Genomic DNA, 26,542 nt, shown 5'->3' with positions numbered 1-26,542 from the left:
ACCAGGAATAGATGAATGGAGCTAGAGATGAATATTTTTTTATTGTGATAAAACTTTATTTTTTAGAATATGTAAAATATATGCAATAAAATTTGCCATTTTCACCATTCTCAGTATACTAGTGGCATTAGGTTGCAGATTGTGCAGCCGTCACCACTATCCATCTCAATCTTTTTTTATTATCACACTGAAACCTTGTACCTGTTAAATAGAAACTCCCTCTTCCCTCTATTCTCAGCCTGGCAACCACTGTTCTCCTTTCTGTCTCTGTGTATTCATTCTGGGTACCTTATGTAAGTGGAGTCGTGCAATATTTGTCTTTTTGTGACTGACTTGGTGTAATATAGCACATGACTTCAATTAGAATAATGTCTTCAAAGTTCGTTCATGTTCTGGCCTGTGTCAGGATTTTCTTCCATTGTGTGTATCTCCCACATTCTGTTAATCCGTTCATCCACTGATGGACATTTGGGTTGCTTCTACCTTTTGACGATTATAAACAATGCTGGTGTGAACACAGGTGTACCAGTATCTGTTCAAGTCCCTGCTTTCAGTTCGTTTGCTTGTACACCCAGAAATGGAATGGCTGGGCTAAATTGTAGTAATTCTGTGTTTAATTTTTGAGGACCTGCCATATTATTTTCTACAATGGCTGTATTATTTTTCATTCCTAGCAGCAAGTACAACTGTTCGAGTTTCTCTACATCTTCCTCAACACTTGTTATTTTCTGGCCCTCCCCCCCCTTTTTTTTATGAGCCATCTTAATGAGTATGAAGCAGTATCTCATTGTGGGGCTTTTTTCCCCTTCCCTGTCTTTATTTTTTGTTTATTTTTAATTGTTTTAATGTTTAGTTATTTTTGAGAGAGAGAGAGAAAGAGAGAGAGTCAGAGTGTGAGTGGGGGAGGGGCAGAGAGAGAGGGAGACACAGACTCTGAAGCAGGCTCCAGGCTCTGAGCTGTCAACACAGAGCCTGATGTGGGGCGCTAACCTACCAACTGTGAGATCATGACCTGAGCCTTCTCAGACTGAGCCACTGAGGCGCCACCTGTCTTTATTTTACACCACTGTAACTTGGAAAAATCACACACCTCATAGAAGCAGAGACCTGAAAAACTCCCCCTCTCCCCCTGCCCCCCTCGCCCTTGGTAACTGACGTCTCCTGCAAATCCCCTCTTTCAAAGCAAGAGGGAGAGGATGAAGCATAAAAGAACCCTTATTTTGGCTAGAATCTTTACAAGATTTTTCCCATTCCTCTTAGTTTTGGGGTATGATAGTTGGTAATTTCTTCATTGGATAGGAACCAGAGCTCTAGGAAATCATGTTAACCACTTGACCACTCTCAAATACTGAGGCCTAGTGTTTTAAAAAATGAAGAAATGCTAAAAGGATCTTAGAAACAGAGGAATTTAAAATGTGCACATTGGATGCATCAATACATTTAGCATGCATGCATACAATGGCTGTATAATTATCTTCAGACAACTTCCGAAGTCTAAATATGAGGCTTATGATCCCCTTTCTTGGAAGGCCTATTTAAGCATCTAGTAAGTTGAGTCTTAATATTTTTACCACCTTCCATCTCTTCCTCCCTCTGTTCCTCTTTTAAGTTTGAGTTCAGACAAGTATAGCACAGATTCCAGAAAATGACCAGTGATTTTTGATCTTTGGGGATTCCAATATTGTTTATATTTGCTAAATGATGTATTTTTTTAATGTTTATTTTTGAGAGAGAGAGAGACAGACAGACAGACAACACAAAGCGGGGGAGGGACAGAGAGTGAGAGCAAGAGACAGAATCTGAAGCAGGCTTCAGGCTCTGAGCTGTCAGCACAGAGCCCTACGCAGGGTTAAGACTCGGGATAGGTGAGATCATGACCTGAGCTAAAGTCAGACGCTTAACTGACTGACCTGCCCAGGTGCCCTATATGATAGTTTTTTTAAGTTGAGGCATATAGTTAAGGTACACGTTCTCAGTTTCAGGTGTACAACATAGTGATTGGACAATTCTATGCATTGTGTTATGCTCATTACAAGTGTAACGACTGTCTGTCACCACACAGCCCTGTTACACTACCATTGATTACATTCCCCATGCTGTACCTTTCATCCCTGTGAATTCCTCATTCCATAACTGGAAGCCTGTATCTTCCACTTGCCTTCACCCATTTTGTCCATTCTCCTACCACTTTCCTCTGGCAACCATCAGTTCTCTGTATCTACGGGTCTGTTTCTGCTTTTCGTTTGTGTATTCATTTGTTTTGTTTTCCAGATTCTACATATGAGTGAAATCATAAAATATTTGTCAAATTTCTCTGACTGACTTCTCTAACGTAACATAATACTGTTTAGGTCCATCCATGTCACAAATGGCAAGATCTTTTTTTTTAGTGGCTGAGTTATACTCCATTATGTTTGTGTGTATCACTCACGTCTTTATTCATTTATCAGTGCACACTTGGATATTGTAAATAATGCTGCAATAAACATAGGGGTGCTTGTATCATTTTGAATTAATGTTTTAGTTTTCTTTGGCTAGATACCCAGGAGTGGAGTTATTGTGCCATGTGATATTTCTATTTTTAATTTTTAAAAAACGTTTATTTTGAGAGAGAGCACGTACCTTTGCACAGGGGAGGGGCAGAGAGAGAGGGAGAGAGAATCCCAAGCAGGCTGCATGCTCCTTGCAGAGCCCAGGGTAGGGCTTGGTCACATGCTAACTGAGCCATCTAGGTGCCCCCTATTTTGAATTTGTAAGGAATTTCCATACTGTTTTCCACAGTGGCTGCGCCATTCCTACTAATAGTGCTTAAGGGTTCCTCTTTCTCCATATAATTGCCAGCACTTGTTTCTTTTGGATTCTAAATGTTTTGATGGCTGTAAGGTGATATCTTAGTTTGGTTTTGATTCGCATTTCCATAATGATTGGTGATGTTGAACATATTTTAATGTGCTTATTGACCATTTGTTTATCTTCTTTGAAAAAATATCTATTTAAGTTTTTTGCCTATTTATAAATTGAATATTTTTTCTTGTTGAGTTCTAAGAGTTCTGAAGTTTAATCAGGTGATTTGCAAATATTTTCTCCCAGTTTGTGGGTTGCTTTTTTGCTTTGTTGATAGTGTCCTTTGATGTAGAAAATATTTAAAAGTTTGATAAAGTCCAATTTAGCTGTCTTTTCTTGACTGTGTCTTTGGTGACACATCCAAGAAATCATTGCTAAACTGATTATCATAAAGCTTTTCTCTTATGTTTCATTTTAAGCGTTTATAGTGTTAGGTCTTTTTTTTTAGGCCATTAATCCATTTTGAGTAATTTTTGTATATGGTGTAAGATAATGGTCCAACTTAATGCTTTTACATAAGGATGTCCACTTTTCCCAGCACTATTTGTTGAAAAGACTGTCCTTTTTCCATTGAGTGGTCTTGGCACACTTGTTAAAAAATCATTTGACCACACAGACAAGAGTTTATTTCTGGTCTCTCTGTTCTGGTCCACTGGTATATATGTCTGTCTTGGTGCCCGTACCACACTTTGTAGCTTTGTAGTAAATTTGACATCAGGAATTGAGAGTCCTACAACTTTGTTCTCCTATTTCAGGATTGTTATGGCCATAGGGGATTCTTTGAGAGTCCATATGAATTTTAGGACGGAATTTTCTATTTCTGCCAAAAAAAAAAGTTTTTGGGGTTTTGATAGGAAGCCCATTAATCTGTAGATTTTGTTGAATGGTGTTGAAATCTTAACAATACCCAATCTTCTGACCTATGAATGTGGGATGTCTGTCCATTTATTTTGGTCTTTAATTTTTTTTAACAGTGTTTTGTAGTTTTCTCTGTATCACCTTGATTAAATTCATTTATGATAACTTTTTCAGTGTTACTGTAAATGGACTTTTCCTTTTTGGATTGTTCATTGTTAGTATACTGAAATGCAACAGATTTTTGCATTTTAATTTTGTATGCTGCTACTTTATTTAATTTGTTCTAACAATTTTTTGTGGAATCTTTAAGGTTTCCCACATACAAGAACATGTCACCTACAAACAGATAACTTCGTTTCTTCCTTTCCAGTACGGATGCCTTTTGAGATAGAAGTGGCAAAAGTAGACTTCCGGTCTTGTTACTGACCTTAGAGGAAAATTTTTGTCTTTTATCATCACTTGTCCTATTAGCTGTGGTGTGGATTTTTTTAAGTAGACCTTTTATTTTATTTATTTATTTATTTATTTAGACCTTATTTTTTAAAGCTACTTTTCATTCATAGCTACATTCAGGAGAAGGTAGAAAAGTTTCCCATATCCCGCCTGCCTTCACACATGTATAGTCTCCTTCACCACTTTTTTTTAAAAAAAGATTATTTATTTTGAGAGAGAGAGACAGTGTGAGTGAGGGAAGGGCAAAGAGAGAGGGAGCACATGTGGAATCTACTTGGGATTCTCTCTCTCCCTCTCTGTGTGCCCCTCCCTCCCTCTCTCTCTCTTTCTCAAAATAAGTAAACATTAAAAAAAAATTGTCCAAATGGGGATGTACACCAAGAGTGAACCCTAATGTAAATCATCGACTTTGTATTATAAAAATGTGTGAGTATAAGAAACATCAATTATAACAAATACAGTAAAACCTTGGGTTGTGAGTAAGTTGTTCTGCGAGTGTTCCACAAGACGAGCAAACATTTCTAATAAATGCTAACTTGATAAATGAGTCATGTCTTGCAGTATGAGTAGTATGTGAAGCCAATGTCACATGATCACAACTGAGCCAGTGGTTCTTCCCTCTCCTTTCCTCTCCTCTTCTCTTCTATCTTTCTCTCTCTCTCTCTCTCTCTCGAACTGTAGGTGATGGTCTCCAATGCTCAGTCTCAGGCTGTGGTGTTGGCAGAAATCATTGATTTTTCAGAACATTGGAAGGTGTCCACAACTGGCACTAATCTATTTTTGTCACTTAAAAAGCATCTGTGGACAGCCCTTTGCTTTTCCATAGAAGAGTTAGCTTAGGAATGCTTTGCTTCATTCTAAGTCAGGCTGCCTGCAGATAGAGACCCTTCTTCTGCCTTAATGCTGGTTACATGAAATACAGTCTATGACAAGAGTTTATTAATACTGTACTGTAGTCCACATCCGTGTGCGTGTATACAATGGCCCCCATGCAGAAAAAGATTCCACTGAGTCAACAGATAGCAGTGATTCCATTAGTGATGGTGAAAGTCATTCTGCACAATAACCCTCCTCTCTCCTGTCTCCCTCACACCAGCCATGAAAGTTATTAAAGGTAAGTGCAGGTTAATTTGTTTATTTTCTGTATATTTTGTGTTACATTATTATTTTATATTATAATACAGTACTATAATAATTTTTATATGAATATTTTTGGGTTGTGGAACAATCATCTGAATTTCCTTTATTTCTTATGGGGAAATTCGCTTCGATATACAAGTGCCTTGGATTACAAGTGTGTTTTCAGAACAAATTATTCTCGCAAACCAAGATTTTACTGCATACCATTCTGGTAGAGGGCATTAATAATGAAGGAGAGCCTGACATGGGGCTCGACCCCACGACCTATAAGATCATGACTTGAGATGAAATCAGGAGTTCGACACTCCACTGACTGGGCCATCCAGGCACCTCTGGGCTTAGACACATTTTAATGACATGTATCTATCATTATAGTAATATACAGAGTAGTTTCAGTGCTCTAAAAGTTTATATTCTGCCGATTCATCCCTCTCCATCCTCCCTGCCCCCTACCCTCTGGCACCTGCTGATATTTTTACTATCTTCATACTTTTGACTTTTCTAGAATGTCATAGAGGTGAAATCATCCAGTATGTGGCATACAAAAACTGCTACTATACAATATGGCAGTATATGAAAAACCCTCAGCATGCAACATGGTATGGTTACTTTGGAAGACATTTGGTGGTTTCTTACAAAACTACACATACTCCATAAAATCAAGCAATTGCATCCCTCTGGGTAGTTACTCAAAAGAGTTGAAAACTTACATTTACACAAACATGGATGCCATGTCTTAAATTCCTGACTCCCAAAAGAGGAAAAAGGGGGATAAAAGGAGAGAAAAAAAAAAGGCCACGGATCTTTATAAATGCCCTGGAAGCCTTTTCCATCAGTGGGGATTTCAACAAGGGGGGCCTGCTTCTGTGTCTGTGTACTCAGAAGCAGCAGTCAATGATAAGAACACAGATTGCTGATATTTGGAGGACAGGGTTCCATAAGCTGGTGTAGGCTGTGCGGGGAATATGTACATGGCTGCCTGCTGGGGGTGAGTAGCTACTACCATACTGAGTTGAAATTGGCTGAAAGTAACTATGATTTACTGTCAAAGCCTTCCTCTGGAAGCTGCAAGCTTTTGAGTAGACTCCAGGGTTCCAGAATAGTTCCATCAGTCAGATTATGCCAATGCGATATTTGTCTAGGTGGGGACATGGATTCCTGGGGGTTCTTAGTGTGCAATGTTCCCTCAACTGATTTTTTATTATAAGTCTTTATATATCTTTTGAAATATATGTATATATATTATTTTGACAAAAATAATTTTAAAATGCACTTTGGCGGCTTAGGACTATTTCATAGGAATTCTTTGAGGTAAGGAAAGACTTCTAAAAAGTAAAAACTTTATTCTCACAGCTATCTTTAATGAATTCAGATTTTTATGTATGGAAATTATTTGAAGTAAGATATAGTTGTCTTAGAAAGATTTATATTCTAGATTTTCCACGTTTTGAGATTACCCACTTTCTCTTGTCTAAATTTTTAGTTTACTTTCCAAGTATCTACAGTTAAATTTTCCCATTTCCCTTTGAAAGTGCTGTTTTCTTGCTTTTTTCCGCTTTTCCATTGTATCAAATTTATAAGGCAATGAGCCAATTGTGGGCATGAAATCCTTGGGAGGAAAGAGGAGGAAGTGGGAGGGGCAGCCATGGTGAATGTTTTCCTAAGTAATATTCAAGTTCTTTGAAAGAACTTACCCTTCCCCCTTTTTAAAAAATGCTGTGATATTTTATTTTAAATAGAATGTTTATTCTCCTGCCAGTTTCACTGTTGCTCAAAGTGCTAGATAAGAAATTGTAAAGTTCACCTATTAAAGGGAGCACCAAAAGTATTTTACCAACCCTCAATCAAAACACACACACACAGACACACACCCAAAACCAAAAAGAAAAAAAAAAAGAAAGACCAACAGAACAACTATAGGAGAATGCTGTAAAAGAACAGGGTCAGGGTTCTTGGTTGCCCAGAACAGAAAAGTAGCTCTAAATAACTTAATCAGAAAACAATTATTTACAAAATGTTAGTTACTCATAGCTCACGCTTTACAGCCCCAGAGTGGGGGGATTTGCAGAAGCCGAGGGAATCAAGGTGTGGTCACCAGGTTACAGTAAGGGTGGTCTCTGCTTAGGACATGGACTGCCATTGGACACTTGCTGTCCCAGGTCCTGCTGCCTTGACGGGATATTGGTGACTGTGCTCATTAACTTACAGCTCTTTTGGAAATCTCAATGACTGACTACTCTACACCTTGCTTTTATTACCTAGGAGTCAGTGTCCAGAGCAGGAGGACCTAAGTCGTCTCAGGCTTGCACCCCTTATGAGAAAGATGGGGAAGGGGGCAGGGCGGGTAGTGTTTGCTTCTCATCTTTTGAAATACTCTCCAAATTGAAATGGTTTTGGGTATGGAGTAGCCTAAAGAAGACGCCTACTGATTTCTCCTACTTTACACCTCCTATCCTCAGGCTCTCTCTACAACTAGAACTTGTGGGTATTGTTTAAAAAATTGTTTTCGTTTTCATCTTAGACCTACTTTTTACAAAAATCAGATGGGAACATACTGCATACTCTTCTGCATCTTGCTTTCTTCATCGAACATACTTAGGACTTTCCCATACTGGCATTTCTTTATTGGTTGTCTTTAAAACCAATGCAAAACCCTCTGATGCACATTTAGGTTATTTTTGGTTTATTACGATTGAAAACAGCACTCTAGGAAACATTTTCACACGTGTATCTTGGTGTCCTTTTGCAAGTATTTACGTAAGATAAATTCCTGGCAGTGAAGTTGCTGCGACCAGTGCCATGGGTTAAACTTTCATCCTCAAAAACAGTATCATTTTATATTCTCACCAACATGTATTAGTGTTTCCTCCCTCCCACAGCTGTGGCAAACTGAGTTATTATCAAAATTCAACTTTTTGCAGTTTTTTATAATTTAATTTTTGATTGCATTTCTTTAATTGTGAGATTAAGCCACTGTGTTTATTGGTCATATGTATTTTTTTTCCTTTGGTTTGTACATGAGTGCTGACCCCATCTTCAACTTGTTTTTTTTTTTAATTTTTTGTAAATGATTTTATGAACTCTTAATAAGGAGGTTAGTGGTACTCTTTGTTCAGTTTTATAATGCCCTGCCTCTGCTTGTCTTTTGAATTTTCTAACTGCAAGATTCAGATGAAGCTATTACAAAGACCTTAATGGATCACTTTGTTTTGCTTTAGTGATTGCTGGCTATCTGCTTTCCTAATATGTATAATCATGAAATGTCAAAGATTTTTTTTGTTGATAGCTGTTTTTTTAAGGAATATTCTTTAAGAAATTACCTTGCTTAAACAGCAAAATGACAGTGCTTTTAATCCAGAAGAATGTCCTGTATCCACCACTCTTCCAGCTACATTTTCTTGGACAGAGATGATAGAAGTAAAAGGGAACTTAGTGGTTCTTAAACTTTTTTTTTTTTTTTAAAGGCGTTCTGCTTTTTCTCTGGCTCTGGTGTCATATAGCTGTTCTAACCTGTGGCGTTCTACCTTAATATTCTTTTTGACTCAGACATTTTCCTCACTCTAAGCCTTTTCTTTTGGTCTTTGCCATTTTTATCTTTTTTTATATGCGCTCTTTTGTGTTCGTCTATGATTATTTCCTTTTTTTTTTTTTCTCCTGGTTGTTAAACCTTTTAAATCTGAATGTTGTGGGTAAATTTCATTGCAGCTCTAATGATCATTTTTCTGAGATAATTTCTGTTATGTTCTCATTTGTCTTTAAACTAGTATCATTTGTAATTGTTCATACAGAATTTTAGTTTTTAAAGTCTCTTTGTAGCCTTTCCTCTTAGATTTTGAATTATGAACTCATAGCCTGTTATTTAAATGAAGCTTTTGAAATCCGTTTTACTGATCTGTATCGTATCTAACTATGCCAGTGCTTCCTTCCTTGTCTTGATGTGAACTCTAAAATTATATGAACACTTTCTCCCTGTTTCCTGGCATTTCCACTCAAACTTGTTCCTCATTCTTGGTTAGAAATGTGTCCAGAATTGTAGTTTTCTTCTTTATTAATTAAGCATGTCAGGAATTTGTTTTAGAAAACTACATATAGAGTAGAGACAGAGTGAAAATACTTTTTCAGTAGGTATTTTGACAGTTGTAAAGCCTTAGATATTACTACTGTATCTTTCCTGTTTCAGTTTTATGCACTATTCCAAGAATGTACCCATTTCTACTAACTTACTAAGGCATGTGTATGGTGTTCTACTGGATTTTTTTATAGATATAAATATTTTAGACTTGTGCTGTCCAAGATAGAGCCACATGTAGCTGTTTACATTGAAAAAGTTTTTTAATGTTTGTTTTTGAGAGTGGGGGAGGGGCAAAGCAAAGGGGAACAGAGGATCTAAAGCAGGCTCTGTGCTGAGAGCAGAGCGCCCAAATGCAGGGCTTGAACTCATCAACTGTGAGATCATGATCTGAGCTGAAGTCAGACACTTAACTGACTGAGCCACTCAGGTGCCCTAGCTATATTTGTTTAAATTTAATTTAATTAAAATAAATTTACTCATTCATTTTTATTTGCACTAGCCGCCTTTCAAGTGCTCAATAGCTACACGTAGTTAGTGACTACCATGTTGGACAACATGGATACAGAACATTTTCATCTTTTGTGGAAAGTTCTGTTGTACAGTGCTATTATAGACCGTGCCATTTTGCTTTTCATTCTAAAAAGTTCTCATTCCTGAAGATGATATAATTGCTCCTTCTGTTGCTATCTCTTGGTATTAAGCAAAATAAATTTGAGATATTTTGAGATGGGTTGCATTTTATGTATTGATAGGTTATAATCAGCTGTATGATTTATGTGCAATAAAATGTCACTTTTAAGTTTACAGTATAAATTATGTGCAATAAAACCAGTCACTTTTAAGTTTATAGTTCAGTGAGTTTTGACATAAATACACATCTATGTAAACAGCACCATAGCCAAGATTTAGAATATGCCCCTCTGCCATCAGGTCCCCAACCCTGGTGCTCGCTTCAGCAGCACATATACTAAAAACAGGTCCCCAACCCTGGTTCTAAGGAGTTTCTAAATCTTAATTGTAGTGAAGTTTTGCTGGTATTAATATTTTATATAAATGCAATTACATAGTATGTACTTTTTTTGTGTTTGCTTTCTTTGTCTAAGCATAATTATCCCAGTTGGTGCTTGAATCAGTAGTTTGTTTCTTTTTATTAGTAGTATTCCATTGTATGGATAGAATAGAACTTACTTGTCCTTTCACCTTTGATGGACATTTGGGTTGTTTTAAATTTGGGTCTATTATGAACAAAGCTGCTATGAGCATTCATGTCTAAGACTTGTGGACATATATTTTAATTTCTTTTGATTAAATATTCATGAGTAGAATTGCTGGGTCATATAATAGAGGTTAATGAGTTACTAAACAAAAAATATATATATGTAGGTTAATGGAGTGGAATTGAGATTATAGGAAAACTGGCACATACATTGTTAGACAAAGATGCCAAAATATAATTGACTGGGGAGTGCATATTCCTATTAACAAATCCTTTGAAACAACTGAATGTTGGTATGAAAAATAAAATGAGCCTTGACTCATTTTACACAAAAATCTCATGTACACAAAAATCTCATAACTACATACAAATGGATTGTAGATAGAAACATAAAAGTACAATTTAAAACTATAAAATAGGTAAAAACAGAGAAGAAAATCTTTGTGACCTTTGGTTTAGTCAAAGATTCCTTAGAACATAGGAAGGTTAAGTATGTAATTTAAAAAATTCACAAATTGAACTTTATCAACATTAAAAATTTCAGGTCTTTGAAAGGCACCATTAATAAATTAAAAAGGGAATAAGTCTGGGAGAAGTACAATGTATATATCTGATAAAGGACTTGAATTCAATACAACATAAAGAATGTGTTTTACAAATTTATAAGAGGACAACCCCATAAAGGAAAGGGCATAAGATTTGAACATAAACTTTACAAAAGAAGATATGCAAATGATAAGTAAGCATATTAAATATATTCGAAATCAGTCATCAGGGAAATGAGAATTAAGAGATAGTGAGGCCTGGTTTTATATTTACTGGGAAGGCTAAAACTTAAAGGGCTAATGGGTTGGCAAGGATGTAGATCAACTGAAACTTTCAACCATGTTGCTAAAAGTGCAGAGTGATAGAATTTCTTTGAAGAAATACTTGGCAGGTATTTTTCCTTTTTAATTTAAATTTAAATTAATATACAGTGCAATATTGATTTCAGGAGTAGAATTCAGTGATTTATCACTTACATACAACACCCAGTGCTCATCACAACTGTCTTCACTCATCACTAGTACCCATCATTCATCTAGCCCATCTCCTACCCTCTTCCCTCCATCAACCCTCAGTTCTCTATCATTAAGAATCTCGTAGTTTATTTGCCTTTCTTCTCTCCACCCCCCTAGCCCCCATATGTTCATTTGTTTTGCTTTTTAAGCTCCACATATGAGTGAAATCATGTATTTGTCTTTCTCTGATTGACTTTTCTTAGTGTAATACATCCTGGCTCTATCCATATTGTTGCAAATGGCAAGATTTCATTGTTCTTGATGGTTGAGTAATATAGTCTTATGTCTCTATTTATCTAACATATTTTTTGTATGTTCATCAGCTGATGGACATTTGGGCTCTCTCCATAGTTGGGTTATTGTTAATGCTGCTATAAACATTGGGATGCATGCACTCCTTCAGATCTGTATTTTTGTATCCTTTGGGTAAATACCTAATAGTGCAATTGCTGGATTGTAAGGTAGTTCTAGTTTTAGTTCTAGTTTTAGTTCTCTGAGGAACCTCCACACTGTTTTCAAGAGTGGCTGCACCAGTTTGCATTCTCACCAGCAATGCAAAAACGGTTTCCCTTTTCTCCACATCCTCACCAATACCTGTTAATTCTTGTGTTGTTAATTTTAGCCATTCTGACAGGAGTGAGGGGGTATCTCATCGTGGTTTTGATTTGTATTTCCTTGATGATGAGTGGTGTTGAGCATTTTTTCATGTTAGTTACCTGGATGTCTTACTTGGAAAAGACCCTAAGAACATTAGACAGTCCCTACTAATCCAAAAATAGATTAAAAAAAAAAGAAAAGTGTGTATCTGAAAACAGCAAAATAATTACTTATTTGCTATATTTTTCTGTAGCTACCTCACTATTTGGCATCATGTTTACTTCTGCTGTATTCATGTTAAATTAAAACTTGCTCTTAGAATTCTACTTATCTACAGCTGCCACCGCTACTACAAAAACATAAAACTGGGTGGTTGTTTTCTCTTTTCAACACATAAGTCATCTCTGCCTTAATCCCATTAACACGGGCAAGCTCCAAACATTCTAGTCCTTAACAGTTTTTTCCTACTTATCGTCATGTTGTCAAACCTAAAAATCAGTTATACATCCAATACAGGTAAAGTACCTTGTTGAAAATGTACTCTTAACACTTGCCTGTACAGTACTGCCTTCCTCTGTATTACCTCAAGTTAAACAGAAAAGCAAAACTAAGGGCTTTATGTTAAGGTCTGCTGAAAGACAATAATCCCCACTACTAAAGAAAATCTACTCTCTCAAAAGAGGAATAAAACTAGAGGGAAAAGAAACAGTGGGGAAAGTGAACTGTAACCCACTGAGAAAATTCAGAAGGCTATTAAAAATACTATCTATAAAGTTAGTATCCAAAATCTATAAAAAACTTACCAAACTCAACACCCAAAAACCAAACAACCCAGTTAAGAAACAGGCAGAAGACATGAATAGACACTTTTCCAAGTAAGACATCGAGGTGACTAACAGACATATGAAAAAATGCTCAATACCACTCATCATCAAGGAAATACAAATCAAAACCATGATGAGATACCCCCTCACTCCTGTCAGAATGGCTGTCAAAGGAGTAAGGAAAATCTCTTTTAAATATCCCATTCAGAAAAGTAAGTTCCTGTGACAGTTGGATTTTTCAGGGAAATTAATATATTGCCATTATGGTCATTATGATATTTATATACCAGTCATATGATATGAGCTTGAATTTGTCTCTGAAAAAAAAAAAAAAGCACCACCCAATATACTGACAGGATCAGGGTTCACCCAGAAAGGTAGAGGATCAGACCTGGATCATCACAGTAATTTCACCAAAGTAAGAACAGAATTTCTGAAGCCTGTAAAGAAAGCTTATCTTGCAACCCAGATTCTTTTCCCTCTCTATTGAAATGAATTTAGTAGCATGGTCAAGTGTATGGAGCAGCTAGATAGAGAGTTTGGCATTTGATTTATGTGATCTTGATTCTTTGCAGTTGAACATTTTATATTCCTTTGCCTGTAGAATGTTCCAGTTTGTATAGCAAGTATATGTAAACATATATGTACTATATTTCATAAAGAAATATTGTAAGGTCAAATTTTAAGTTGCTTTATAATCACTGACTTTCTTAATTGGAGTATTTATTTAGTCCATTTATATGTAATATAATTATTGAAATGTTTTGTTTACATCTACCGTTTTTCTATTTGTGTTTAGTTGTCTAATATTTATTCATTCATTTCTTCATATTTTCTCTTTTGTTCCTCTTTTCCTGTCCTTTCTGGGGTTAATAGAATAATTTTAGGTATTTAATTTAAATTCCATTGGCTTTAGCTGTGCCTAAGTAGACATATTTTAGAGATTGCACACCAAAGGATTACAAAATGCATTTTTAGCTTACAATAGTCCTCTTAGAGTTAATATTGTAAGCATTAAAATGTAAGAACCTTGCAAAAGTAAAATTCTATATCCTTCAATTTTTTAAATATGTGTTTATTTTTGAGAGAGAGACAGACAGACTGTGAGTGGGGGAGGGGAACATAGAGAGGGAGACACAGAGTCTGAAGCAGACTCCAGGCTCTTAGCTGTCTACACAGAACCCAATGCAGGGCTGAAACTCATGAACTGTGAGATCATAATCTGAGCTGAAGTCAGATGCTTAAGCGACTGAGCCACCCAGGTGCCCCATCCTTCCATTTCTTTTATGTGACTATTGTCATATATTTTATATCTCCATATGTAATAAATCCCAGAATCCAGTGTTATTTTATTTACTTTGAACAGTTGTCTTTCAAAGAAAGGGAAGCAAAAGATGCTTTTTTATAAATATAAATATCTTTTATATTAACTCCCATTAGTTCCCTTCAGCCTGAGGGCAACAAATGTTCTCCCATCTTTTGTTGATCTTTCTTTTTTTTTTTTAATAATTTTTAAAAATGTTTGTTTATTTTTGAGACAGAGTGTGAGTGGGGGAAGGGCAGAGAGAGAGAGAGGGAGACACACAATCTGAAACAGACTCCAGGTTCTGAGCTGTCAGCACAGAGCCTGATGCGGGGCTTGAATTCGTGAACCATGAGATCATGACCTGAGCCCAAGTCGGACACTTAACTGACTAAGCCACCCAGGTGCCCCTGTTGATCATTTTTGAGGGGCATTTTGCTGTATGCAGAATTTGGTGCTAAGTTTTTTTTTTTCCTTTTTCTTTCAGTACTTTAAAGATGTCATTTCAAGGGCTTTGGTGAGAAGTCAGCTATTATTGATAGTCCTCTGTTTTTGTTTCTTTCCCTTTTTCCTTGATTTTCAGTGGTTTTGACTAATATGCATCGTGATTCTTTTTATATTTCTCTTATTTGAGGGTTAGTGAGCTACAATCTGTAAGTTGACGTTTTACACCATCGTTGGGAAATTTTCAGCTGGGATGTCTGTAAAAAAGGTTTTTCTGCTCCATTCTCTTTTACCTGTCCTGAGACTCCAGTTACATATATGATAAATTACTTTGTATTGTTCCACAGGTCACTGAACTGTTCCTTTTTTCAGTTTTCTTTTTTTCATTCTTCAGATTAGATAATTACTACTAATCTGTTGTTAAGTTCATTATCTTTGTGTTCCAGTTAACACTATTGCATAACAAACCACCTCTAAACATAAATATGACATAGAACATTTATCTTCTACTCATGCCTTCAGGGAATCAGGAATTCGGATGAGGCATGGTTTAGATGTCTTGTCTCTGCTCCACAGTATCTATAGCTTTAGCTGTGAAGACTCTGTGACTAGAAATGAATTGATAAATTGGGGTCCAGATTATCCACAGGTGTTTTCACTCACGTGTCTGGTAAATGCTGGCTGTTATCTGGGTCTTCAGCTTGGCTGTTGGCCAGCCCCTATCTACTTGACCTTTCCAAGTCTCTCCACTAATGTAGGTTAGTTTGTGCTTCATTATTAGCTTGGTGTCCAGTGAAGGTCCAGAGTCCAGGGTGGAAGTGCGTGACATGCTTATGATCTGGTCTTAGAAATCACTTACTGTCACTCTTGCTACACTCTCTGGGTTCCAGCAATCACTAAGATGTGCCCAAGTTCTAGGGGGAGGAACCACAGACTTTACTAGTTGATGGGAGAAGTTTTAAAGTTACGTTAATGAAAAGTGTGTGGGATTGGAGATACAGTCATTCTTAGTAAATGCAGTCTGCCAGTCTTCTGCAGTTTCTAGTCTTCTGTTAGGAGCACAGAGTAGAGAGTTCTTTGCAGATACTGTACTTTTGAGACCCAGAATTTCTGTCTTTTATAGTTCCTGTATCTTTGCTGAGAGTTTTCATCTTTTTACCTATTGTAACAATCTTCCTTTACGTTTCTCTATGTCTTTATAATGGCTGTTTTGTAGGCCATATCTGCTAATTCCAACATCTGGCTCATCTTAGAGTTGGTTTCTATTGACTGCTTTTTTTTCTTGGTCATGGGTCATGTTTTTCTGGTTTGCATGTCTAATAAATTTTAATCGTATGTTGAATGTTGTGAATGATATGTTGTAGGGAGTCCGGATTTACTTTCTTTATGGGTGTTGAGTTTCATTTTGGCAGACATTTAAATTAACAGTTAATTTGGTATTGTCAGGGTTGGTTTTCTTTGTTAAGGCAAGCCTATTTCAGTTTTGTCTTTTGTCTTAGGGCATGGTCCTCACTTCAAAGGTGTGGCCTTTCTGGGGTCCCAGCTGAGTACCTGAGGTACTTACATGAAGTCTCTCCATTCTGGCTGGGCCAAAACTTCTCCTCCTGGTACCATGCTATCTTTGGTGTCCTCTCCATTCCAGACCCTGTGCATGTGCAGCCAACCTTTGGCCGAGGACCAGAGGTGCATATCCGTACAGGCTTCTTTTTTTTTTTTTAATGTTTTATTTATTTTTGATACAGAGAGAGACAGAGCATGAGAGGGGGAGGAGTAGAGAGAGAAGGAGACACAGAACTGGAAGCAGGCTCCAGGCTCTGAGCTAGCTGTCAGCACAGAGCCTGACGTGGGGCTCAAACCCACGAACGTGAGATCTGACCTGAGCCGAAGTTGGAGGTTTAACCGACTGAACCAGCCAGGGGCCCCTGTACAGGCTTCTGAGGCTCTTCAATTCATCTCCTTTTCTCTGCTATTCTGTTCCACAAACTTTAGCTACCTTAGTACCCTCGAACTTAATCAGATCTCTCTGCCTTTTACCTCAGTGAGATCTTTGGGCTTTTTTTTGATTTGGGGGTTTATTATTTATTTTTTTTAGTTTTCTTAATTGTTTTTATTTTTGAGAGAGAGAGAGAGAGAGAGACAGTGTGAGCAGGGGAGGGCTAGAGGGAGAGGGAGACACAGAGTCTGAAGACAGGCTCCAGGCTCTGAGCTAGCTGTCAGCACAGAGCCTGATGTGGGGCTCGAACCCACGAATCGTGAGATCATGACCTGAGCTGAAGTCGGGCACATAACTGACTGAGCCACCCACGTGCCCCAGATCTTTGTTTTTTAAATGCATGTTAAAAGTAAGACCTCAGTACTTACTGTATGGAATATAGGAAACTATAAATGGGAAGCAAAAATTCTCAGTTCTTGTGCATCTGATAAATAATACATGAAATTTAAAAGAGAATCAGAAACTGGGTTTGAATATACCTTATAGACATCTAGCTAAAGTAACACGAGAAGTGTCTTGATGAAATTAAAGATTGGGCTTTCAATGGTTATGCCTCTAGGAGGGATTTAAAGAGCATTTACTAGCATTTAAACAAATCGTTTGTGTTTTGTTAGTTAATCGTTGTTTCTCCCTGGGATCAGATTTGTGGTTTTGTGATAGTGTGTGCCAATAATTTCTTTTAAATATCCTCAAGATAGGCTCAGTATGAATGAAGAAAGAATTAAGAAAAACCTCATGAGTCTCTATAAATAGGAATTGCATGAATCTCATTAAAACTGTTTCTCAAGGAGGACTGTTATCACATTAAAAAAGTTTAGTTTCTATTTTTTTCTAATTCAAAAATAGTATATGAAAATATTAATTTTATGTAACATATTGTTCAAAGGCAGTTGGATTTCTAAGCTCATCAAACCCACTTTTTGGAAGTAAAATAGTGTGATATAACTTTGTCAATTCTGTACTTTTTGGGAAAATACAGTAGGACAGGAAACTCTTTTTTTTTTCTTTTGAAAGTAGTATATGCTTATGTTTTAACAACATAGTGGCGGAAGTGTTGAAAGTGAATAGTCAGAACCTCCGTCTGTCCCTGACAAATTTTTGCTAACCGTTTTGACCATTTTGGTGGGTGCCTTTTCCGTCCTTTAAGCACCATTAATGTGCACGCAGGGGTGCCATGTGAGAACCTTGCTCCCAGGATTTGGGCAGTCATGTGCATATCCTTGTTAATATCATGTTGCTTTATGTATTTGGATTCAAAACTTAAAATGACCAAACCCAGAATGAACTAAAAATGAATTGTTAATCCTACAGAATACCTTTTTATCTGCTCACATTTACATTGTAGGCTTTCTGTGAGAAAATTGTAATTTGCACATCATTTCCTGCTCTTTCATTTTTCTCTCAAAAGAAACCCTTGGAGGAAAAATAAGGCAGATAGCGATGAGTTGTTATTTTCTAAATTTTATAGTCATTGTCCTTCAAATAATTTGTTTTTCTCTTGGTTATCCCAGTTATCCTTAGCATTTATCTAAGTTTTTAAATTTCCAACCAAATTAAAATGCAAACTGAGAAAAAACTAAAAGCTTCTGGAAGAAAGCATACAGAATATCTTTGTGAACTCTAAGGGTAGAGAAAGATTCCTCAGAGGGGATACAAATTTCTAAACCAAAGAAAATTTTGATATATTGGGTTTTATCAGAGTTTAAATGGTTGATTCTCAAACACGTTATTATGGAAATGAAAAGGCAAGTCATAGACAAGGAGTAAACATTTATGTCAATACATATATCTGATAAAAGACTTTTTAACTAGAATATATAAAAGGTTCCTCTAAATTATAAAAAGGTAGTTAATCCAACTGGGGTGGGAGGAGAATGAGCCAGTGATTTGAACAGACATTTCAAAGAAGAAGATATTAAAAAAAAGGCTAATAAATGAATGGAAACATGCTTAATGTCACTAGTTGTCAGGGGAAGGAAATTTACAACCATTGTAAGATACCATTTTACATACATTAGAAAGACCATGATTAAAACTGACAGCACCAAAGGTTGGTGAGACTTTGGAGCAATTTGAACTCTCTTAAAACACAGATAGGATTGTAAAATGGTATAACTGTTTTTGAAAAACCGTTCAGTAGTTTACAAAAGTTAAACATACACCTACCCTGTCTACCTTATGCCTCAGCAGCCCTGCTTCTAATTATTAATTATTTACTTGAGGAACATAAAACCATGTGTCCCCACAATTCTTGCGCAAGAATGTTTATATACTTTATTCATAATAACCCCAAACTGTAATTGTCCTAAATATCCATCAAAGGAGAATGAAAAATGGTGGTGTAGTGACACAGTGTAGTCATACTCAGAATGAATGGAATGAACTGTTGATACATTATAACATGGATCAATGTGTAAAACATTAGATTAAATGAAAGAAGTCAGTTGCAAAAGACTGTGTATCATATTGTATGATGTTCAAGAACAAGGACAAATTAATCTGTGGTAATATTAGCCGCCTGGGATCTTGGTGGGGTTTGACTGTAAATGGGCATGAGGGAATTTTCTTGGTGGAAGTATTCTGTATCTTGATTGATATGGTTGTTACAAAATTCATAGAATTGTACACCTAAGATCATTTGTTTCACTGTATATAAATGTTACCTCAGTTTAAAGAAAGATAAAAAAAAAAAAGTACAAATTGAGAAAGGTACAGGCATGGAGAAGATAAAGATTGGTACAAGAGACAAGAGTGAAAGACATACCACTTTTTTCTGTAAATATAGTTCAGTAGAAGTTGTAGAATCAGTGCTTCCTTGATTAGTTGCAGAAGCAGGTTAAAACGATGCATTATAAAAAGTGATACATACCTAAAATATTTGAAGAAAAGAATACATGAAATATTAGAATCAAATATTGTTCTACAGGGTTTATTAACAATCACCACCAGAACCAAAAAATAGTTATTTTTCTTTGCTTCTTTCTGCTAGTGGACTGCTGCTTAGAGTGATTTTAAATTAGAATTACAAATATACCTGGTATGTTGGTCATTTGTTTTTGTTTTGCAGTAGAAAATAAAGATTAGAGATTAGAGAACAGCCATAGAGAAAATCAGTGATCATCTTTTACTTCTCCTTCATTAGTAGAATACTTGCTTGTTTGCTAAGTACATGTTTTCCCAGAATGCCCGTGGTAATTCCAGGCCCCCTAGGCCCCTCCTCCCCCGCTAGATATGATAATGTAACAACTTAAGACCAGTTGTTTTAAAGTAGAAGTGATGATTTCTTAAAGGAGGGACCTGTCCTTTCCGTTCTCCAATCTGTTACTACTACAAACATGGCACTCCATCTAGGACCTTTGGCTGCCCATCATATTGGCTGAGCAAATGATGGAAGGGTCCTGGGCCCCAGTCCTTTATGAAATATCTACCCAACCAGTTATAGACTACTAATCCTGGACTATACGTGAGAGAATAGTGTTTTTAATATACTCAGTAGCATATTTGTGTATGAGCTCCATCTCCAGTCACCCCACCTTTTTTCTGTTTCCCACAGCTAGCCCTTACTCTGATTCAGTTGCTCTATTATTTAATGGCAGGAGCCCTAGTTCATAAATAATTTTATCCTTGGGAAATAAGCACAGTTTCAAGTACATAATACATGTTCTCTCCATACACTTAAATGAATAAAAGGTAACATTTATAGGAATGGGTATCAAGGAATGAAAACACAAAGGCATATCATTAAAAAATAATATTAGTGACCAGAGTTCTCGGTGAAACACTGATCATGCAAGGAAAGAGCCTGCTCTAGAAACTGCTGAGTGGTTTATAGAAGGAGCGCCTAATTCTGCAGAAATAAGAGGAACCCATCTTGTCATACTAAATTCATGAGAAATTGTTTTGTAGGAATATCACTAGAGAGCCATTATTATATTAGTTCTGATTATAATCAGAAAATATTTAAAAACCAAGTATTTGATATATTAATAGTTAACACATTAAGCAAAATCTATTTGCTTAATGTGTATTTATAGTATAATGACTTAATTTTTAAGTGTTGATTGTAAATAATAATATTTTGACATTTGCAACAACTGTAGTGTGACATAAAAATATATCATTTCAATTAGTGACAAAGTTCCAAGTACTGCTTGTATTACTGAGTGACATGATTTTTCACATCCAAGTTTATGAACTCTTTCCCCCTCCACCCCAACCACACACATACCTTCAGCCCTTTTGCGAGTTAAGTTGTAATTTTGGTTATATCAATTTTGGTTTTTATGTGATTATGACCAGATAAACGCCATTTACAGTTAAGTAGTGTAATTTTTTTTCTGGAACATTTTGTTTTCCCTGGAGTTTTAATTCTCTCTCTCTCTCTTTCTCTCTCTCTCTAACTTATTTAGTTTCTATGTTCCTAACTTTAATCTATGCCTAAACTGTATAAATCTCTCAACATGTTCAAGCACATTTGGCATTATGTCAATTTCATCTTCTTCAGGAGCCTTCCGATCTACCCTAATCTGGGTTAGTTTTTAACTAGACTTTTTTCACCAACATTCTGGGAATTCTCTTTTCCCTTCTCATGAGTTAGAGTCTTCATTTCCTGGAATTGTCATCATTCATGGTGTCCTACTCTACTTTTGGTGGAACACATCTAGTAACTTCCTAAGAGAGGCTATGTGGGCAGCAAAATTACTTGAAACTTCTCTAATTTCAAAACATCTTTATTCTGTATTCACACTTGATTTATAGTCTCTTTTGGTATCGAATTCTAGGCTGGGAATAATTTTTTCCCTCAAAGCCAGAAGGTTTTCCCCAATTGTTTTCTAGCTGCTAGTGTTACCATTAAAAAGGGTGATGTAATTCTGATTCCAGATTATTTTTATGAAACTGGTTTCCTCTTGGGCAGCTTCTCGGGTACTAGGTTCCTCTTGTCGGTATTCAGAAATTTCACCAAGCTATGTATGCCTTTATTTGGGTCTGTTTTCATCATTTTTGCTGAATACTCATTGTATCCTTTCATTTTGGAAACTCCTTCAGTTTGGGGTACTTTTCTTGAATTATATCTTGCATTTTTCTCCTTGTGTTTTCTTTTTTCTGAAACTCCTATTCACATGTTGAAACTCCTGGACTTTAAATCTTAAAATCTTCTCTTTTGTTTTCCATTTGTCTTTTCTATTTATCCTAATACTTTCTCAGCCTTATACTTTTCTAACTCCTCTGTTACCTCCCTCATAAAAGTAAACAAATTTATATGCATAAAGTATTTAAATGTGATAAATGTGGTAAGTGCTTTTGTTGACTGTAATTGTTCGGTTTCTTAACTCTGTAGAGAGAGAGTTCTTTGGTCTTGATTCTTTGACTTATAAGCAGTATAACCTGGGGCAAGTTTTATAATTTCTTTGATACCTACTTTCCTCATTTTTGAAATGTGAATGAGCTCTATCTTAGATGTTTGTGAACATGAACTGAGAATATATGTGTGAACGTCCTTAAACTTCCTATAGACTTATTAGTTAGTATTTGTATCTTTCAAATATTAAAGGTTTTTAGTTTGAAAGAAAATGATGGCTGAATTTTCAGGGTTGCTTGATTGCAAGTGACTTTTTCTCACACATCTGCATGAGCTAGGTGAACTTGAGCTAAGTGCTAATGCTGCCTTTTAAGTAAGGTATTTCTTAATGCTCGACCTCCCAATCCTAGACTGAAGAGAGAAGGTTATGACAGTATTTATTCTGTGACAAGCTCTGGTGTTACTTCAGATTGTATAAACCTGTGTAATGTAATAATTATTTAAGAATGACATGATTAGTAGTTTAAATCTATGAAGGGAATATTTATTGGAATTTATTTATTCTCAAATGGTGTTTGAGATTAGGAAAAATGGAATCTCTCCTTTAGGTATTCTCAATGGAATAAATGTAATTTCAAATGTTAGCTTATTTTTGTTAATGGTGGCTTTTTGTTTGTTTGTTTTGTTTTAAGGTTTTTGGATTCAAAGCATAAAAACCATTACAAGATATACAATCTGTAAGTATGTTTTTTATTTGTATGCTTGCAAATATCTAAAATAACTATTAAGTGAAAGTTATTTCCTCATTAGAATCAGGTAGAGTTAAAGGTATATTTTAACAGAATTGTGTTCCTAAACCAATTAGTCCAAGAAGTCTGATTAAGAGCATTGTTAGGTCACTCAGAAAGTATAGTGACGAGGTCAAAACAAAGTTGGCACACATTTGTGTTATTTGATCTGCTTTAAATAACTTGGAATCCAGCCCATCTTTGAGCCAATAACCATGTGGTAACTTGAAGCATAATTTACAGCAGAGCTTTTCTATTAAAGCAATAATAACATCTTCCATGGAGGGATGCTTCAGAGTGGGTGTAATTTTGTTTATTCTGTGTCTTTAAGGTCATTTGATTGAAACAGCTATTAGGGTAAATCTGGTTGTAGGTCCCATAAATAAGTTACCTACAACTGTTGAAATAGGTGCTTGCTTTTGTCTAGGGCAAGGATGTAAGGATTGCCCACATGGTACAGCTAGTTCATCTTATCTTTAACCTTTTGTTTTTCTTTTTGATTCCATGAGTAGGGATATGAAAAGGGAAAAAAGAACAAAAGAAAAATGGGAAGAAACTATTTTATCACTTTGCCCTTGAAGACTGTTATTCCTTCCCAAAATATTGACCATTTCCTACCTTTTAAAAAATGGCATATAAAATGTGTTATTTTCCTACCTGGTTTGTATTTTTGTATATGATACCTGTGAATTATGCAACAGGAAAATTTTTAATCTGAAGTTACATTTACTAATTCACTGTCACAATTTTTGTAGAATTTATTAATCAAATGTAAGAGCCAGATTCTTTTCTACCTTCAGTGGACATTTAAATCTTCAAATTTAAATCCTTTCATCCAAAAAGGATGAAAGATTCTGTGTGCCTTGTTGGCTTGTGAGGTGTTGCATTTCTCTTTAGAGATCTCTTTGTTCTGATAAGACCTCAGAAGACCTGAGAGTGAAGTAGACACCATTATTGTTTCTCTTTGTAACTTTTCACTAATTTCCTCATATTCACAAAGAAGCAATGGTTTATGCGGTGCTTGCCACATGTTAGGCCTTAAAACTGGGTGGTGGTACAGAGGTAAATGAGATGGAGTCCTAGTCTCTGGTAGTTTGTAGACTAATGTGATAGGTGGACAAACTATTATAGAAGGGGTGACTGTTGTATAGAAGAGAGCTGTGTGAGGTACAGTGGAAATAGTAATTGTACTCCGCACGAAAGTTTTCATAAAGAAAGGCATTTTGGACCAGGGTGGAGGAATAGTGGGCTTGTCCTGCAGGCCTCGGGCTAGGGAAATGGCATTGGAGGCAGAGAGAGGGCACCTAAGATCCTTTTGGTGGCGGATGACCCATCTCCATCAGATTATGTAGGTGTGCATATGTGGCGGGGGTAGTGGTGAGAGATGACAAGGTGGAAGACAGTAGAGGTGTTGTAGAGACTGACGTTTCTGGGGGCCCCAGCTTACAGATGATCTGTGCATATGTTTTCCTCTTGCACTGATTAACTTTCTATAACAAACCTTGTTGTAGATGCCAGGGTGTCTCCAGGGAGGAAAATAAAAACCACAAAGCTTTTTATATTTTTTGAATAACTAGATTCAGAAACTAAGTTAAAAAAAAAAAAAGCACAGGACAAGAACTGTCAAAAGCTGCAGACCATTGAGTCACTTCAAGTTTAGACTCTTAAGATTAGGCATTTAGAGTTCCAGATGGAAGGGAGAAAGATACCAAAGACACATTCTGCCTTTTTCAAAAATGTATTTGTGTTTAACATTATATCCAAAGACAGGGAAGGAGATTCTTTTCATTCCTGTATTCGTGGCTTCCTGCTTCCAGAATTTTAGGACCTAGGCTTGTGCCATCAGTACTGTGGATCACTTAGCATTATTTTGGTTAAAGGTGGCTTTAGGAAGCTAGTGTGAGAACTTGGCTGCTTGTTTGTTTTTGTGTTTCTAAGCATTGGGCCCCACAGCTAATGAACTGTCTTGTTATTAGTTGAGAGTAGCTTTTGGTATATGTGTTTCAATTCCCCCTTCCCACTCCATGTAATGGAGTCATAGACTTTCAGAACTGGAAAGTACCTGAAAGAGATCATTTAGTCCAATCTTCTCATTTTGCAGATGGGGAATCTGAGACCTAGAGAAGTTAACAAGTTGAACAAGGTCACACAGGCACATATGGTAGCAGACCATCTGCTATTTATGTCAGTATTTCCCTTTCTGGTTTGTTGTTGCTGTTATCTTTTGTTTTACTCACTTCTGAAGTTTTTAGAACTACCAAGTTGTAGCATGTTTTGATTTCTGATGTCACTTTTCATTCTTCACCTTTCTACTCATTTGTATTTCTGACTCTGGGTGTGAGTCTGGCAGGCTGCAGATGTTTCTGTTTTATTTCTTTTATTTTGGGGATGTTAATGACATGTCATGTGTATCTTTGCAAACATTTATAAATGGAAAGGCCTTAAAATATTTACTCTAGACATACATGTATTAACGGCATATTAAACTTTTTATGCCAGTTATGGCAAATGGGTGAAGAACAGTTCATAATGTGGACTTTTTAAATGACTCTACTTGTTTATATCTTTATATTACCAAGCATTCAGTAAGTTATTTTAGGAAAGGACAAAATTTGATTCATATCATTAATCAAATTTGGGTATAATGATACTTAGCAAATTAGTTTTGTGCAGGTGTATGTATTTCATTTTTGTGTGTTCCTCTGTTATAGCGGGCATGCAGGTGGGCCTAGGAGGCAGAGGGGGTGGGTGGAGGATGAAGGCACAATATCGTTCTTGCCTTTGAGGATCTTAAACGTTCCCTGGATACTAATTTTTAAAAGGGTTGCTGTATTTCCTTGTGTTTTCTATTTGACATACAGCTCTCCATCATTTTGTGGTAAATCTTTACTGTTGTTAATTATCTGTTAAGTTTTCTTTTGTAAAATAGGAATAGCTCTGTTGAAGAGAGTTGGCAGAAGAGACTTACATGCCTAGCTCATTCTTCAAATCTCCCTTCCCTGGAAGTTTTTCCTAGTAATCTCTCTCTCCTCAGTTTCTATTACTTCGTTAAAAACTAGAATTCTTCATCTCTCTTGTTTCATAGAAGCCAACATAAAATGAAGATTTTAAAAAATATCTTTTAATTTTAATTATAAGAAAGTATAAATGGTCAGATTTACCCTAATACTTGTCTTAGTCAAATCTCATTTTCCATTTACATATCTTCAATTTTGGTTTGTTGAGACTTGTCTTATCAACTAACATACAACACAAAACTATGAGGAGCTTTGTGTGTTTGTGTGTGCGCATGTGTACACGCAGTTCTCGGACAAGGTTTTAATTTAAGAAGGGAGTCGTCATTCTTGCAGCGCCTCCTCCAGGTTACTTTCATCACTGTGGGTCCCAGTATATGTTCTCCCATCCTCCTCATCCATACCTGCAGAGATTTTCATAACTTTTTCATGTTTTCATGACCATTCTTTGTTGGTTCTATACTTTGTGCCAAATATCACTTTTATAGGAAGGATGACTTTGAGTAAAATTTGTTACTGCTTTTGTTTTTTAAACTGTTCTCTATTTTCTGTTATAATGGGTATGTGGCACAGCGTGGGAAGGAGTTTGACTTTTGTAATCAGAGGTCTTCGATTTGCACGTTGTGATTTGGGGAA

At 36.2% G+C, this 26,542-nt stretch overlaps 1 protein-coding gene across 1 annotated transcript in view; it reads left to right on the top strand.

Moving 5' to 3' along the window:
* The window catches only part of PTEN (phosphatase and tensin homolog), a 92,561-nt gene that overhangs the window by 31,328 nt on the left and 34,691 nt on the right, over positions 1 to 26,542 (top strand). Inside the window, exon 3 of the mRNA XM_029931700.1 lies at positions 22,797 to 22,841. Within this exon, the coding sequence (XP_029787560.1) occupies positions 22,797 to 22,841 (45 nt within the window). The remainder of the gene's footprint in view (positions 1 to 22,796; positions 22,842 to 26,542) is intronic.

The sequence above is a fragment of the Suricata suricatta genome, chromosome 2 (genome assembly GCF_006229205.1).
Source record: "Suricata suricatta isolate VVHF042 chromosome 2, meerkat_22Aug2017_6uvM2_HiC, whole genome shotgun sequence".
Classification (NCBI taxonomy): domain Eukaryota; kingdom Metazoa; phylum Chordata; class Mammalia; order Carnivora; family Herpestidae; genus Suricata; species Suricata suricatta.
Note: the sequence above shows the minus strand (reverse complement) of the source record. Positions and strands in the feature narration are given on the sequence as shown.